This window comes from Garra rufa, chromosome 15 (assembly GCF_049309525.1).
Source record: "Garra rufa chromosome 15, GarRuf1.0, whole genome shotgun sequence".
Taxonomy (NCBI): Eukaryota; Metazoa; Chordata; class Actinopteri; order Cypriniformes; family Cyprinidae; genus Garra; species Garra rufa.
Genome location: NC_133375.1, coordinates 16,704,910 through 16,717,849, shown reverse-complemented (window position 1 = coordinate 16,717,849; position 12,940 = coordinate 16,704,910). Strand labels below are relative to the sequence as shown.

Here is a 12,940-nt window from a genome sequence, read left to right as displayed (position 1 = left end):
AGTGTGCACATAAAGCAGTTCAAGTAGTTTCAAACAGTTTATATTGTAAAGTTGTGTAAGCAAGTCAATGAAATGGGTTTTTAATGAAATCATAATGTCTTCCACCCTACCAACAGGTGATAAAACAAAAAACATAATTCACATTAAGGCTGGCAAAACTCATGCCCACATCTCAGCTGTCTATCGATATAAGGGCATATTCACATTGGACAAAAAATAAGTATGACAAACAAGATAAATAGAAGCCTGATGAAATATTTTCATCTAAAGCAGAAGGTAAAGCATGCAGACACAATATGATCAGTGCATTAAAGCTGTCTGTGCTGAAACTAAAAACATCTGTCAAAGAAATGACTGGAAGGCCACATGTGCTGAATCTGCAGCTACAGTACACTCAGCTCAACGCTAAATCACATTCATTACTGTGTTCTACTAGTTGCATATTTAAAACAGGGCTCCCACAGACAGAAAAAAAAAAAAAACATGGAAAGATCAGCTAGCATTAAAATAGTGGTTTCCAGCGTATTCCTGATTATGATATATAAAAAAAAGTTAGTGAAATCTCAATAATGAAAATAACATTTTCTAGTTGTGCTTGGTGGATATTGCGCTTGTAAAGAGTAAAACGTGGAAGCCACAGTGATGCCATATTTGTGATAGTTGACAAACCTGCTAAACAAACTGGTCTACATCAAAAATATAAATATATAAAGAAAAAAAACAACTCATCTAGTGTTAATAGAAATTCATTGATTGAAGAGTGTGGGAACCCTGTTGAAATTGTTTTGCCATACATGTTCAAGACACTACTTTCTCACACACACACACACACACACACACACAGTCCTGGTTTGAAAGCAAACTCTGGACATCAGTGACAGTGCTGCATTCATGCATTTTGGGAATGTTGTGTCAAAAACGTCAAGCTTGTGTCACTTCTGAAATCTTTAAAATAAATAGTTTTATGCATTGGGACGGATTTTAAAAATGAACACAGTATCCATGTATAAATGGGCATAAATGACAATAATATAGCGGGAATGCCAAAATGTCCATGCCAGTTTGTACAGTAACGCTACCTGAATGGGTTGCATACAGTACGTCTCTCGGGGTTTGGCCAAACATATCCATTACTGACCTTGTGGAGTCTCATAAATACAGCAGCAGTTGAACTGTTGAAACACAGTGTTATAAATGAGCTGATCAGCATCATCCTCATCATTATCCACAGAGCTTTAATCAGCAGGATTGCCATTGCCACTCCAGACCAGTGCTAAACGTCCCTGATTGACATGCATTCCCCACCAAACCCAGAGCTTCACGTTTCAGCGGCGTCGCCCCGTCGGAGTCTCTCAGCGTCTGCTTCATCAGCGTCCTTTAAGAATGCCGTCCAGCACGCGGTCGCCCTTCTCTGACAGCCAGTATCCAGCCATGGCAGCCACTCCTCCGATGAAGATGGCCGTGAAGACCATGTCTCCTTTGGCGGCTAGAGTAGCGAGAGCGCAGATCACCACGCCGAAGAACATCTGCTGGAGCACGAGCACCTCGTCGTCCGTCATGTCGTCAAACAAACCCTTCTCTGGGCCCGCTGTGAGGACACAGACCGAGGGTTACACAGCACGTCTTTACGGATAAGCGCACAGGAGAACTGTTTCTGAGACTGTGGCTGCATAAATCATCCTATACAGTAAAACTAATTAATACTGAGATCCTTCAAGTATTCTTGGTCGGAGAATACTTGAAAAACCCTGCTGATTTTGTACTTTTGACCACAAGAAATGATCTGTCTATAACAGTGGTTCCCAACCATGTTCCTGGAGGCCCCCAACACTGCATGTTTTCCATGTCTCCTTAATCAAACACACCTCATTCAGATCGTCAGCTCATTAGTAGAGACTCCAAGACCTGAAATGGATGTGTCAGACTAAGAAGAGATGCAAAATGTGCAGTGTTGGGGGGCCTCTAGGAAAGTGGTTGGGAACTAATGCTCTATAATTTTAATGGTAGGTTTATTTTAATGGTGAGAGAGAGAAAAACAACAAAAATTTAAGCATTTAAAAAAAGTTATAAATTAATTTGCATTTTAATGAGTGAAATAATTATTTGACCCCTATCAATTAGTAAGATTTCTGACTCCCAGGTATCTTTTATACAGGTCGCAAGCTGAGATTAGGAGCACTGTGTTAAAGGGAGTGCTCGTAATCTCAGTTTGTTACCTGTATAAAAGACACCTGTCCACAGAAGCAATCAATCAATCAGATTCCAAACTCTTCACCATGGCTAAGACCAAAGAGTTGTCCAAGGATGTCAGGGACAAGATTGTAGAGCTACACAAGGCTGGAATGGGCTACAAGACCATCACCAATCAGCTTGGTGAGAAGGTGACAACAGTTGGTGCGATTATTCACAAATGGAAGAAACACAAAATAACTGTCAATCTCCCTCGGTCTGGAACTCCATGCAAGATCTCACCTCGTGGAGTTTAAATGGTCATGAGAACGCTGAGGAATCAGCCCAGAACTACACGGGAGGATCTTGTCAATGATCTCAAGGCAGCTGGGACCATAGTCACCAAGAAAACAATTGGTAACACTCTACACTGTGAAGGACTGAAATCCTGCAGCGCCCGCAAGGTCCCCCTGCTCAAGAAAGCACATGTACAGCCGTCTGAAGTTTGCCAATCAACATCTAAATGTCAGGAGAACTGGGTGAAAGTGTTGTGGTCAGATGAGACCAAAATCCAGCTCTTTGGCATCAACTCAACTCGTCGTGTTTGGAGGAGGAGGAATGCTGCCTATGACCCCAAGAACACCATCCCCACCGTCAAACATGGAGCTGGAAACATTATGCTGTGGGGGTGTCTTTCTGCTAAGGGGACAGAACAACTGCACCGCATCAAAGGGACGATGGACGGGGACATGTACCATCAAATCTTGGGTGAGAACCTCCTTCCCTCAGCCAGTGCATTGAAAATAGTTCGTGAATGGGTATTCCAGCATGACAATGACCCAAAACACACGGCCAAGGCAACAAAGGAGTGGCTCAAGAAGAAGCACATGAAGGTCCTGGAGTGGTCTAGCCAGTGTCCAGACCTTAATCCCACAGAAAATCTGTGGAGGGAGCTGAAGGTTCGAGTTGCCAAACGTCAGCCTCAAAACCTTAATGACTTGGAGAGGATCTGCAAAGAGGAGTGGGACAAAATCCCTCCTGAGATGCGTGCAAACCTGGTGGACAACTACAAGAAACGTCTGACCTCTGTGATGTTTAATACTTATTTCACTCATTTAAATTAAAATTTAATTTATATAATTAAATTTTCATTCATTAAAATGCAAATTAATTTATAACTTTTTTGAAATGCATTTTTCTAGATGTTTTCTTTTGTTATTCTGTCTCTCACTGTTCTAATAAACCTACCATTAAAATTATATACTGATCATTTCTTTGTCAGTGGGCAAACATACAAAATCAGCGAGGGTCAAATAATTTTTCCCTCACTTTAAGTAAGTTCTCTCAAGTTTTAGCACCATTTTAGTCAACTAAATCAGTACTAAATAAATTTAATTTAGTACACTAAATGAGTACTAAATAAACTACAGTCAACTTTCACACTGATGTTCAACACATTTTTTGCCCAATCCTCTGCACTAGTAAAGAGGCCTGAAGATGAGCTGTTGTAGTGTCTTACTACATACTAAAATGCACTTCCCCATCAGCAGTATACACTTTTAGAGTTTACTTACTCGGTGGCAGATTTTCCACACAAATGCTGTCCCGTCGAATGAATCCCTCTGCACACTCGCAGCGGAACGAGCCCTCCTCATTAATGCAGGCTTCGTTGAGTCCAGGGCAGGCGATGGCTCTTTCCGAACACTCATCGATGTCTGAGAAAGTCAGAGAGAGTCATTAACCTCACAAGCATCAAATGTACGAGGGCTAATGCCAGGCTCACAGAAGCTTCAGAAATGGTTCATAAACACACACTTACCCAGACACTTTGCTCCAGTGAGTCTGAACCCTCGAGCGCATTTCTTACAACGAGCAGGTCCGCTTCCCATGCAGCCCACACACGCCTGATCGCAGCCTGCACACACAGCTGTATGAGCGCACTCTTAAACACACACCACGCATTAGCGAGCGTTAGCGTCAGACTGACCTCTGCATTCGTAAGAGCCCTCTGTGTTGAAGCAGTACGTGTTGGATGGACAGCGAGCCAATTCAGTGCCACATTCATCCACATCTGCAGTAAACACACACACATATACAGTGATAAAGAACTGAGAATACTATGGTGAACTGATGACAGAGAGCAGAAAAGGGGTCATGTGAAAACATCTTGTTGCATCTTAAAATCATAATAATCTAGTAAATTGTCTCATTATTTGGTCAGCATAATGTCTGAAAACTTGATTTTCTTCGGTTGGACACAAAAAAATCTTTTGCACACAATGACAAAGTTCATAGTGTTCATCCGCTCACAATAGTATCAAAAAGGTATTCATACTATTCACATGCTATATTCTCCAGAGACGAAGACTGCAACAAAAGACTTCAGTTTTGGTAACAATTTCAGGGGAAAAAAATCTAATTGTATTTAAATATTGAGAAAATCTAATTGTAATTTTCAGAATGCAATTTAAAATGGGATTTTAAAAAAAATCCAGGTTTTCTGTGCTTGTTTGTACACTGCAAACAATGCTTTTCTTACTTTCTTGTCTTGTTTTGTCCAGCCAAAATATCTAAAAATTCTAAAAATTGTCTTTTTTTTCAAAATTAAGTGAGTTTTTGCTTAGAACAAGCTAAATAATCTGCCAGTTGGGTAAGCAAAAATATCTTATTTCAAACAGAAAACAGATTATTTTTCTTAGGCATTTTCAAAAGCATTTTTTGCAGTGCAGAACAACTGTCACAACTTGGCCAAAATGTTGTGATTATATTTAATGTGGCTATAAAATAAGAATTAGAAAAATAAATATTACTACTGTAATATTTTAATATAGGACAAAAATTCTTCTTTGGGAACGGAAACTGAGCTCCAGGGCCTCTTCGGCGAGCAGCGTGGCAGGGCGCCCTCACTCTTTTTAGACTGGCCGGTCAGGGCGGAAACCACGGATGAATTTATGGTTGAAAAAATGACTCAGTTTAAAAGGGGGGCATGGGCCAAACATCCACCCTCCCCGAGGCACCAGGGCATACCTGGCATAGCAGGGACCAGGGCCGCAACCCTATAGGAGGGTCGCCTGGGCAAGGGCCTTTTGACTGGCTGTTACGAATTTGTCCGATGCATAAAAATGTAGATCTAGGTTTTAAACGCTTGCCCAAAAACACGGACCATGAAAAGTAGGGGCCTTTCGAGAGACTGCAGGACCAGTTACCCTCACCTTTTTGGGACAGGCTCGGCAGGGCAAAGAAAAAATAAGTATTTTAGAAAATTATTTTACATTACAACTAACATAACAATACTAATACAGGAAGATGGTTGGCACATGTTGCATTTCCAAATGTACAATAAAGCGACTAAAACTCAGAGCAGATGCATGCACTGTGAATCGAGAGATGCTGAAAACCCCCATGAACCATTCACAAGTAAATGAACACAGGGTTGCACTTCACTCCTGAAACACACAGCACATTTGTGAATTGATAATCACACTGAGCCATATCACGATTTGGGTTTTACTCTGATTAATTATGCAGCCCTACTTATTACGCCTGACAGACTCTGGTCACTGTGTGCTTGTGCTGTAAATCTCCATGAGTTCCACACAGAAGGTCATAACATAAAAGTGAATAATTAACTACAGAAGTTTCAACTCTTGCTTTAAATTAGTGTCAGATAGTTTGAGCAGTGAAAAACCCAGGAGACTACAAAGACTAACTCTGAATCCGTGACTGAACTCACCTACACACTTGTTGCTGTGAAGAATCCATCCAGGCTTACAGTCCAGACACTTGTTGTCTTGAGGACCTGTGCACTTTTTACAGGAATGATGGCAAGCTACATACAACAGAGAGATATTTGAACATACAGTCAATATTCTAATATGTAATGCTGGACCAAAAAAAACAGTCTTTAGTAGCACAGGTCTATTGGTAGCAATAGCCAAAAATACACTGTATGGGTCAAAATTATTGATTTTTCTTTTATGCAAAAGTCACTAGGATATTAAGTAAAGATCATGTTCCATTAAGATATTTAGCAAATTTCCTACTGTGAACATAATTTTTGATTAGTAATATGCATTACTAAGAACTTCGTTGGGACAACTTTAAAGGCGATTTCCTCTATATTTAGATTTTTTTTGCACCCTGATTTTCAAATAGTTGTATCTCGGCCTAAAAAATCCACACATCAATGAAAAGCTGAAAGCAATTTATTCAGCTTTCAGATGATTTCAGGTGAAAAATTGACCCTTTATGACAGGTTTTGTGGTCCAGGGACAAATATGAATGATGTTAACTGAGCAGGTCAACTGTGGTTCAGCATTTGGGATTGACAATATTTACTACATTCATTTCTTTTTTTTTCTTCTAATCCATTTTATCGAGCAGATTTTTAGCACTGATTCTTCTGCAACAACTCTCTTTCTCTGCATTTATTTATTTGTGAGATGCTCCTTTAAACCTGTGTTTCAGTTAAGTCTTGTTCTAGCTAAAGTGGATTAAATCTTATCAGCAAGTTTCCAATCACACCAGTGATCAGATGTTTCTGCATGATGTTTCCTGTAGGCTACTGAGTGAGGTTACCTGAGCAGGGTGGCTGTGTGTGATTGGAGCTCTTCTCTCTGTAGTATCCGTCAGCACAGTCCTGACACAGGACACCCGAGTATCCCGGGTCACAAACACAGTCTCCGTCTCCCAGACGTGTGCCCTCACCCTCACAGCGGCCCAGACCCCCACACACCCCTCCAGGACCTGATGGACACTCTGCACCGCAAACATCACACACACACACAGCAATAAGCACAGAAACAGGCTGCTCTGCTGATATCTGTGTGTCAAAACTAGGGCTGGGCGATATGGCAAAAATGTAATCTCGATAATTTTTTTCCCATGTTGAACGATAACGATATATATTTCGATATAAGCTGTTGATGTTGCCAGCTTTAAAATAGTATCCCAACAATGACTAAAGCCACAAAAATGAAAGGGTTCATTAAATTACATTTAAAGTATAGTTTATTAACAAAAACAGATTACAGATTTGGCCTTAAAAATTAAAACAACTTACTAAAATAAATTAAAAAAATAAAAGTTGTGACAGAGTATGGTAAATGAGAGTAAATGTACAAAATGTAAACATACAATTATTGTAAAAACATAATTTGTAACACAATTATTTATTTATTTATTATTATTATTAACACAATTGTTTATTTTCTCTATTATAGGTTGAGCTATTTAAATTAGAGGCAACCACTGCATTTTGAAACAATCTACAGTATAAATAACAAAAAATTACGACACGGTTCTTTCTTAATCGTATTAAGTGCAGACAATTCAGCCATAATCTAAGTAGGCTACTCTCTAAATATTCAAAGTGCAAATAGAGACGGATATTTCAAGCATGATACAGAGCTATAGACATACACAACCTATCATAGCCTACATACTAATAACAGCCTAGATATGTCATGTAGCCTAATTTGCGTGCATTGGGGGGATTAAAATTGCTTTTGAATGCGTGTGCGTTTTTTGCTTTCGGTTTCAGTTTTAACAATCGCGCCAAACTCTCAGCTGAGCTAAGAGTCACTTTTCAGGTAGCCAAACCACTTATATAACGGAATTCGTGCTACCTTTTTGTCGACAATTTCAACATCTTTGGATAATAACTCGAAGTTAGTTTCACTTTCGTCGCTGCTTCCTCTCTCTTTTTTTTTTTTTTTTGTCGTCCTGGTGTTAAGTTTGCTTCGCAAAATGCGGTAGGAAATGAACTTTATACTTTGACGTGCACACGCACGCTGTACGCTGATTGGCTGTTGTTGCATATTTCTACTGTGTGACTGGCTCTTAGATTAATCCATATCGAGCAAAAAATGTCTAGAGCCTATCATCGTTATTAACATAAATTTTATCGCGATTCGATATGATATCGTTTATCGGCCCAGCCCTAGTCAAAACACCACAAAGGCACATACAAGGATAAAACCATAACCTAGATTTAAAGGGAAAGTTCACCCAAAAATTAAAACGTGCCGGTTATTTACTCTCCCTCAGCTGAAACTTTGGTCTTCGTTGATGCATAAAATACAAGTCAGCAGCTACCAGCACTTTGAGAGTCAAATCATATACACCCTGGTGAAAAAAAAAACAGCTAAAACCAGCTTAGGCTGGTTGGCTGGTTTTCGCTGGTCAACCAGCCTGGTTTTAGCTGGTCATAGCTGGTCGGCAGGCTGGTTTTAGCTGGTCAACCAGCCTGGTTTTAGCTGGTCATAGCTGGTCGACAGGCTGGTTTTAGAGGGGTATTGGCCACTTTTCCAGGCTGGTCAGGCTGGTCAAGCTGAAAAAGCACCAGCTAAAACCAGCCACTTCCAGCTTAAACCAGCTAATACCAGCCAACCAGCCTAGGCTGGTTTTAGCTGTTTTTTTCAGCAGGGCAGGCAACACAAAACGAATACCCATGGTTCCTGGTGGATATATGGAGGTCTTATGAAGCAAAACTATCAGTTGACAGGATTTAAACTTCATTTCCTATTTATGAAACTGTTTAAAACATTACTACCTGTAATCCATCGCCTCAGGCAAATGGTCCGGAGTGATGTCCAGTTGTCATTCTTTGGAACTGGTTCTTTTTAGAATCAGACTGAACTGTCTGACACAGGCTCAAATCGATACAGATCTATTCTCACGGTTTATGTAAAAAGGTGAGCAGTTGAAGACTAGTTTATTCACATTATATGCTTCAGACATGTAAAACATCCACGTTTCACATCATTATTGTGTGCTTTAATAACATAATTGCGTGTTTGTTGCATCATTGCGTAACTGCATAAACAAACTGAAATGAACTGTAAGAAAGAAGCAGTTCATGGAAAAGAATCAGACTTCCCTGTTTGCCTGAGTCTATGGATGACAAGTAATAATGTTGTAAATAATGTTCGGTTCCTCACACAGACTGATTGTTGGACCTCATTAAGACCTCAATATATCATTAGGAGCCATGGGTATAAACTTTTTTTAGACTCAAGTGTTGGTAGTGATTGACATTGTCATGACCAAGGACCATATTTCAGGTCAAATTCTTCTCTACTGTTCCACTAAAGAAAATACGTCACCTCTATTATGGATGGCCTGAGAGTAAATTATCAAAAATGAAAATTTGCTGGGTGAACTATCCCTTTAAATGTGTCAACATAATCCACTGCTTCTGTGGAAAATATGGGAGAGCCAATCAGCCGGTTTGTGTATCTGAGCAAATACTACAGGAGTTGTTGTAAAGCAAACATACTCAAATTACCTAGCATGGGTCCAATGTCACAAATTAGGTGTTTGACCAGAGATCACTGAATAAAATGATATGGTAATAGTAATAATATGTGACCCTGGACCATGAAACCAGCACTGCAAAAAATGCTTTTCTTACTCTTCTTACTCCAAAATGAAGTGGGTTTTTGCTTAAAACAAGCTAAATAATCTACCAATGGGGTAAGCAAAAAAATCTTATTTCGAACAGAAAACAAGATTATATTTCTTACCCCATTGGCAGATTTTTTTTTGCTTGTTTCAAGCAAAAACACACCTTATTTTGACTTGCTTTTTTCTGAAAACAAGAAAATAATTTTTACTTGTCTAGAAAATCCTTCATGATTTAGGAATTTTAGATATTTTGGCTGGAAACAAGACAAAAAAAATCTAAGTAAGAAAAGCATTTTTGCAGTAAGTCTTAAGTAGCACGGGTATATTTGTAGCAATAGCCAAAAATACATTGTATAGGTCAAAATTATCGATTTTTCTTTTATGCCAAAAATCAGGATGTGTTTCATGAAGATATTTTGTATATTTCCTAACATAAATGTATCAAATCTTAATTTTTGATTAATAATATGCACGGCTAAGAACTTCATTTGGACAACTTTAAAGGCGATTTTCTCAATATTTTAATTTTTTTGCACCCTCAGATTCCAGATTGTCAAATGGTTGTATCTCGACCAAATATGGTCCTATCCTAACAAACCATCCATTAATGGAAAGCATAAATCTCAAAGAACTGACCCCCTTGTATTGTGGTCCAGGGTCACACATATGATTTTCATTTGGTTTTAGAATGTTTAAAATCTCAAATCTCAAAAACTCAGCTACGAATTCACAACCAATTGGGAGTGTCCTGTCTACTCTGACAAGCTTCGACCAACACAATCCATTACCAGATGCGCACCAACTAAAAGCTGTTCTTGTAGGAGGTGTGGTGTTGTACAGGTGTGTGTGTGTGTGTGTGTGTGTGTGTGTGTGTGTGTGTGTGTGTGTGTGTGTGTGTGTGTGTGTGTGTGTGTGTGTGTGTGATCACCTGCACATTCAGGTCCGTAGTGTCCAGGTGGGCAGCACAGTCTGAGCTCCTCAATGCACAGCCATTCAAACAGATCTGGAGCTTCCTGCTGTCTGTAACCTCACACACACAACACAGTCTCATGCATACAACATCTCATATCAGTTCATCTCACACTAACATTAAATGACTCACCCAGGTAAATTTACCCAGAGAAAACAGATTAGAATTTGTCATTTCAGGCTATGTACTGTAAGTAGCCAACTTACACTCTGAACAGAACCTGTTTGATCAGTCTTTCTCTTTTAATTATGGAGCATCAAGCAAACAATATAATCTTTGTTCACAGTCTTCAAAAACCTCAGTGTCAGTGAAGCATGGCAAGGGGAAAGGGGAAAAATCCCCCCCCAAAAAAGACTGCACAATCGCCCAATGGTGGCAATATCATGAAGAATATAAGAAGACAGGCTGTCCCGCTCTCACCTGTGAAACCACCACGTCTCCACCTGGTCCTCTATCTGCTCCAGCAGCTTGTTGCAGTCAAAGTCAGACTTGTCGCACACAGCCTCTACGATCTCTAACAGACGCGTTTCACTGCGCACACACAGAGCGAACATTAGGATCACATATGAGGATGACAATCCTCTGCTCTAAAATAACACTGTTGGATCAATACAGATGTTTACCTGCGTGCATATTTCGCCAGTTTCTCCTCTTCCCAAGCTGTGTTTCCTCCTCCAAAATTCTTATTGGCTGTTCGCTCCAATCCCTAATAAAACAAGCACCATCATCTGAACTGAATGGTACTACGCTCTTGTCAACATATAAGACCTTAAAGGGTTAGTTCACCCAACAATGGAAGTTAGCCCATTATTTACTCACCCTCAACCCAGTGTTGCATGCACCAGTGAGTTTGTTTACAGGCACAAAGGAAGAAAAGTTTCCTCACTTTAGCAAAGAAAAAACAGTCTCCTCTTGGATTATATCATAATCCTCTGACATTTTTCTTTACAAATCCGTGTTTTGTACTTCTAATTTGTGACTGTTGTTTTGTTTTGATCTGATCTTGATTTGATTTGTTTTGATTATTATTATTATAAATAAAAAAAAACGCATCTTTCGCTACAGGAGGCGTGTGAGGCACTTTTTATTATGGATGGATGCACTTTATTGGACTTGTTTTGGACTGATGAAAAGAAACACCCACCTACTGCCATGATCAAGCTTGAAAGAGTTTTAATAGAATTCCAATTGGAGTCATCTGAAAGAAGAAAGTCATATTCACCTAGGATGGCTTAAGGGTGAGTAAATAATAGGCTAATTTGTATTTTTGGGTGAACTAACCCTTTAATAAGGCATCATTCAGGCTGGCCACAGTATGTCTGCAAAGAGTTTACTTGTAAAATTAAACAAGACTCTGATTTTGTTGATTGGATTAGTTTCACAGTTCTTCCTAGTCTCAGGACTCACAGGTGTGATTTTTTTTTTTTTGTAGGACTTGTGTGTGTGTATATATATATATAAAAGGTTTATAAAAAGTTATATAAAAGTTTCTCTGAAAATATTATTTATTACTATGTTTTGTTTTATGTGTGCATATAAAATAACATGTTCACATAAAACAAAAACGATAGTCATCTGCACATTTATGATGATTTATGAAAAATTAAATAAAATAAATAAATAAAAAATCATTATTTGCAGTTCCAGAAATTGTATTTACAAAAAAAGGATGGGTATTGTGCTTGATGAAATACTGCACCGTTTTTTTGTGAATAAACCTTTAAAGGGTTAGTTCACCCAAAAATGAAAATTAGCCCATTGTTTGCTCACTTTTCAGGCATCCTAGGTGTGCATTACTTTCTTCTTTCAGACAAATCCAATCAGAGTTATATTAAATATTATCCTGTGTTTTTGTAACAAAAATATACATATCTAAAACATAATAATCACTTTAATCTAGCTTGCAGCTCTAGGCAATTACGAACACGGATGCAGCGTGGAGAGAGGTAAATAAAGCACTGGTCACAAATTAAAAGTTTAAAACGAGGATTTGTAAAGAAAAATGTTGGAGAATTCCAATGTAAACCAAGAGGAGACTGGTTTTCCTTTGCTAAAGTAAGGAAACTTTGCTTGCTTTGCTCCTGTAAACAAACATGTGCAACGCTGACGTCATACATCATCCACGAGCTGCTCCATCTAGGACTGTTAGCGCAAGCTAGATTAAAATGATTATTATGTTTTAAATTATGGATATTTGTTTGGACCGATGAAGAGAAACACCAACCCACTGCCATTATAGAGCTTGTGAGAGCCAGGATCATTTTAATCTAACTCCGATTGTATTTGTCTGAAAGAGGTAAGTCATATACACCTAGGATACACAATGGGCTAATTTAAATTTTTGGGTAAACTAACCCTTTAATTTGTCTTTTTCATTTATGTTTTACTATGTTG

The 12,940-nt window shown here is 38.9% G+C and overlaps 1 protein-coding gene across 1 annotated transcript; it reads right to left on the bottom strand.

Moving 5' to 3' along the window:
* Positions 1 to 60: 60 nt before the first annotated feature.
* creld1b (cysteine-rich with EGF-like domains 1b) lies at positions 61 to 12,682 on the bottom strand. The gene is made up of 10 exons (XM_073819814.1): positions 12,662 to 12,682; positions 11,170 to 11,252; positions 10,967 to 11,077; positions 10,505 to 10,596; positions 6,748 to 6,927; positions 5,903 to 5,998; positions 4,157 to 4,240; positions 3,989 to 4,084; positions 3,744 to 3,884; positions 61 to 1,588 (listed from the first exon to the last, which is right to left on the bottom strand). Exons 1-10 carry the CDS (start codon positions 12,680 to 12,682, stop codon positions 1,368 to 1,370), a joined length of 1,125 nt encoding a protein of 374 aa, XP_073675915.1. The 3' UTR covers positions 61 to 1,367.
* Between the last annotated feature and the right edge of the window lie 258 nt (positions 12,683 to 12,940).

What these genes read in the sequence shown, in the direction of transcription:
- creld1b (XM_073819814.1), bottom strand. Translation starts at nt 12,682, where the DNA reads ATGGAGCAGCTCGTGGATGAT. An exon ending in GAGACGTGGTGGTTTCACAG is followed by an intron (nt 10,597 to 10,966) that starts GTGAGAGCGGGA and finishes GTGAGGTTACAG; the next exon opens with ACAGCAGGAAGCTCCAGATC. An exon ending in GGGCTCTTACGAATGCAGAG is followed by an intron (nt 4,085 to 4,156) that starts GTCAGTCTGACG and finishes CTGTGTGTGCAG; the next exon opens with GCTGCGATCAGGCGTGTGTG.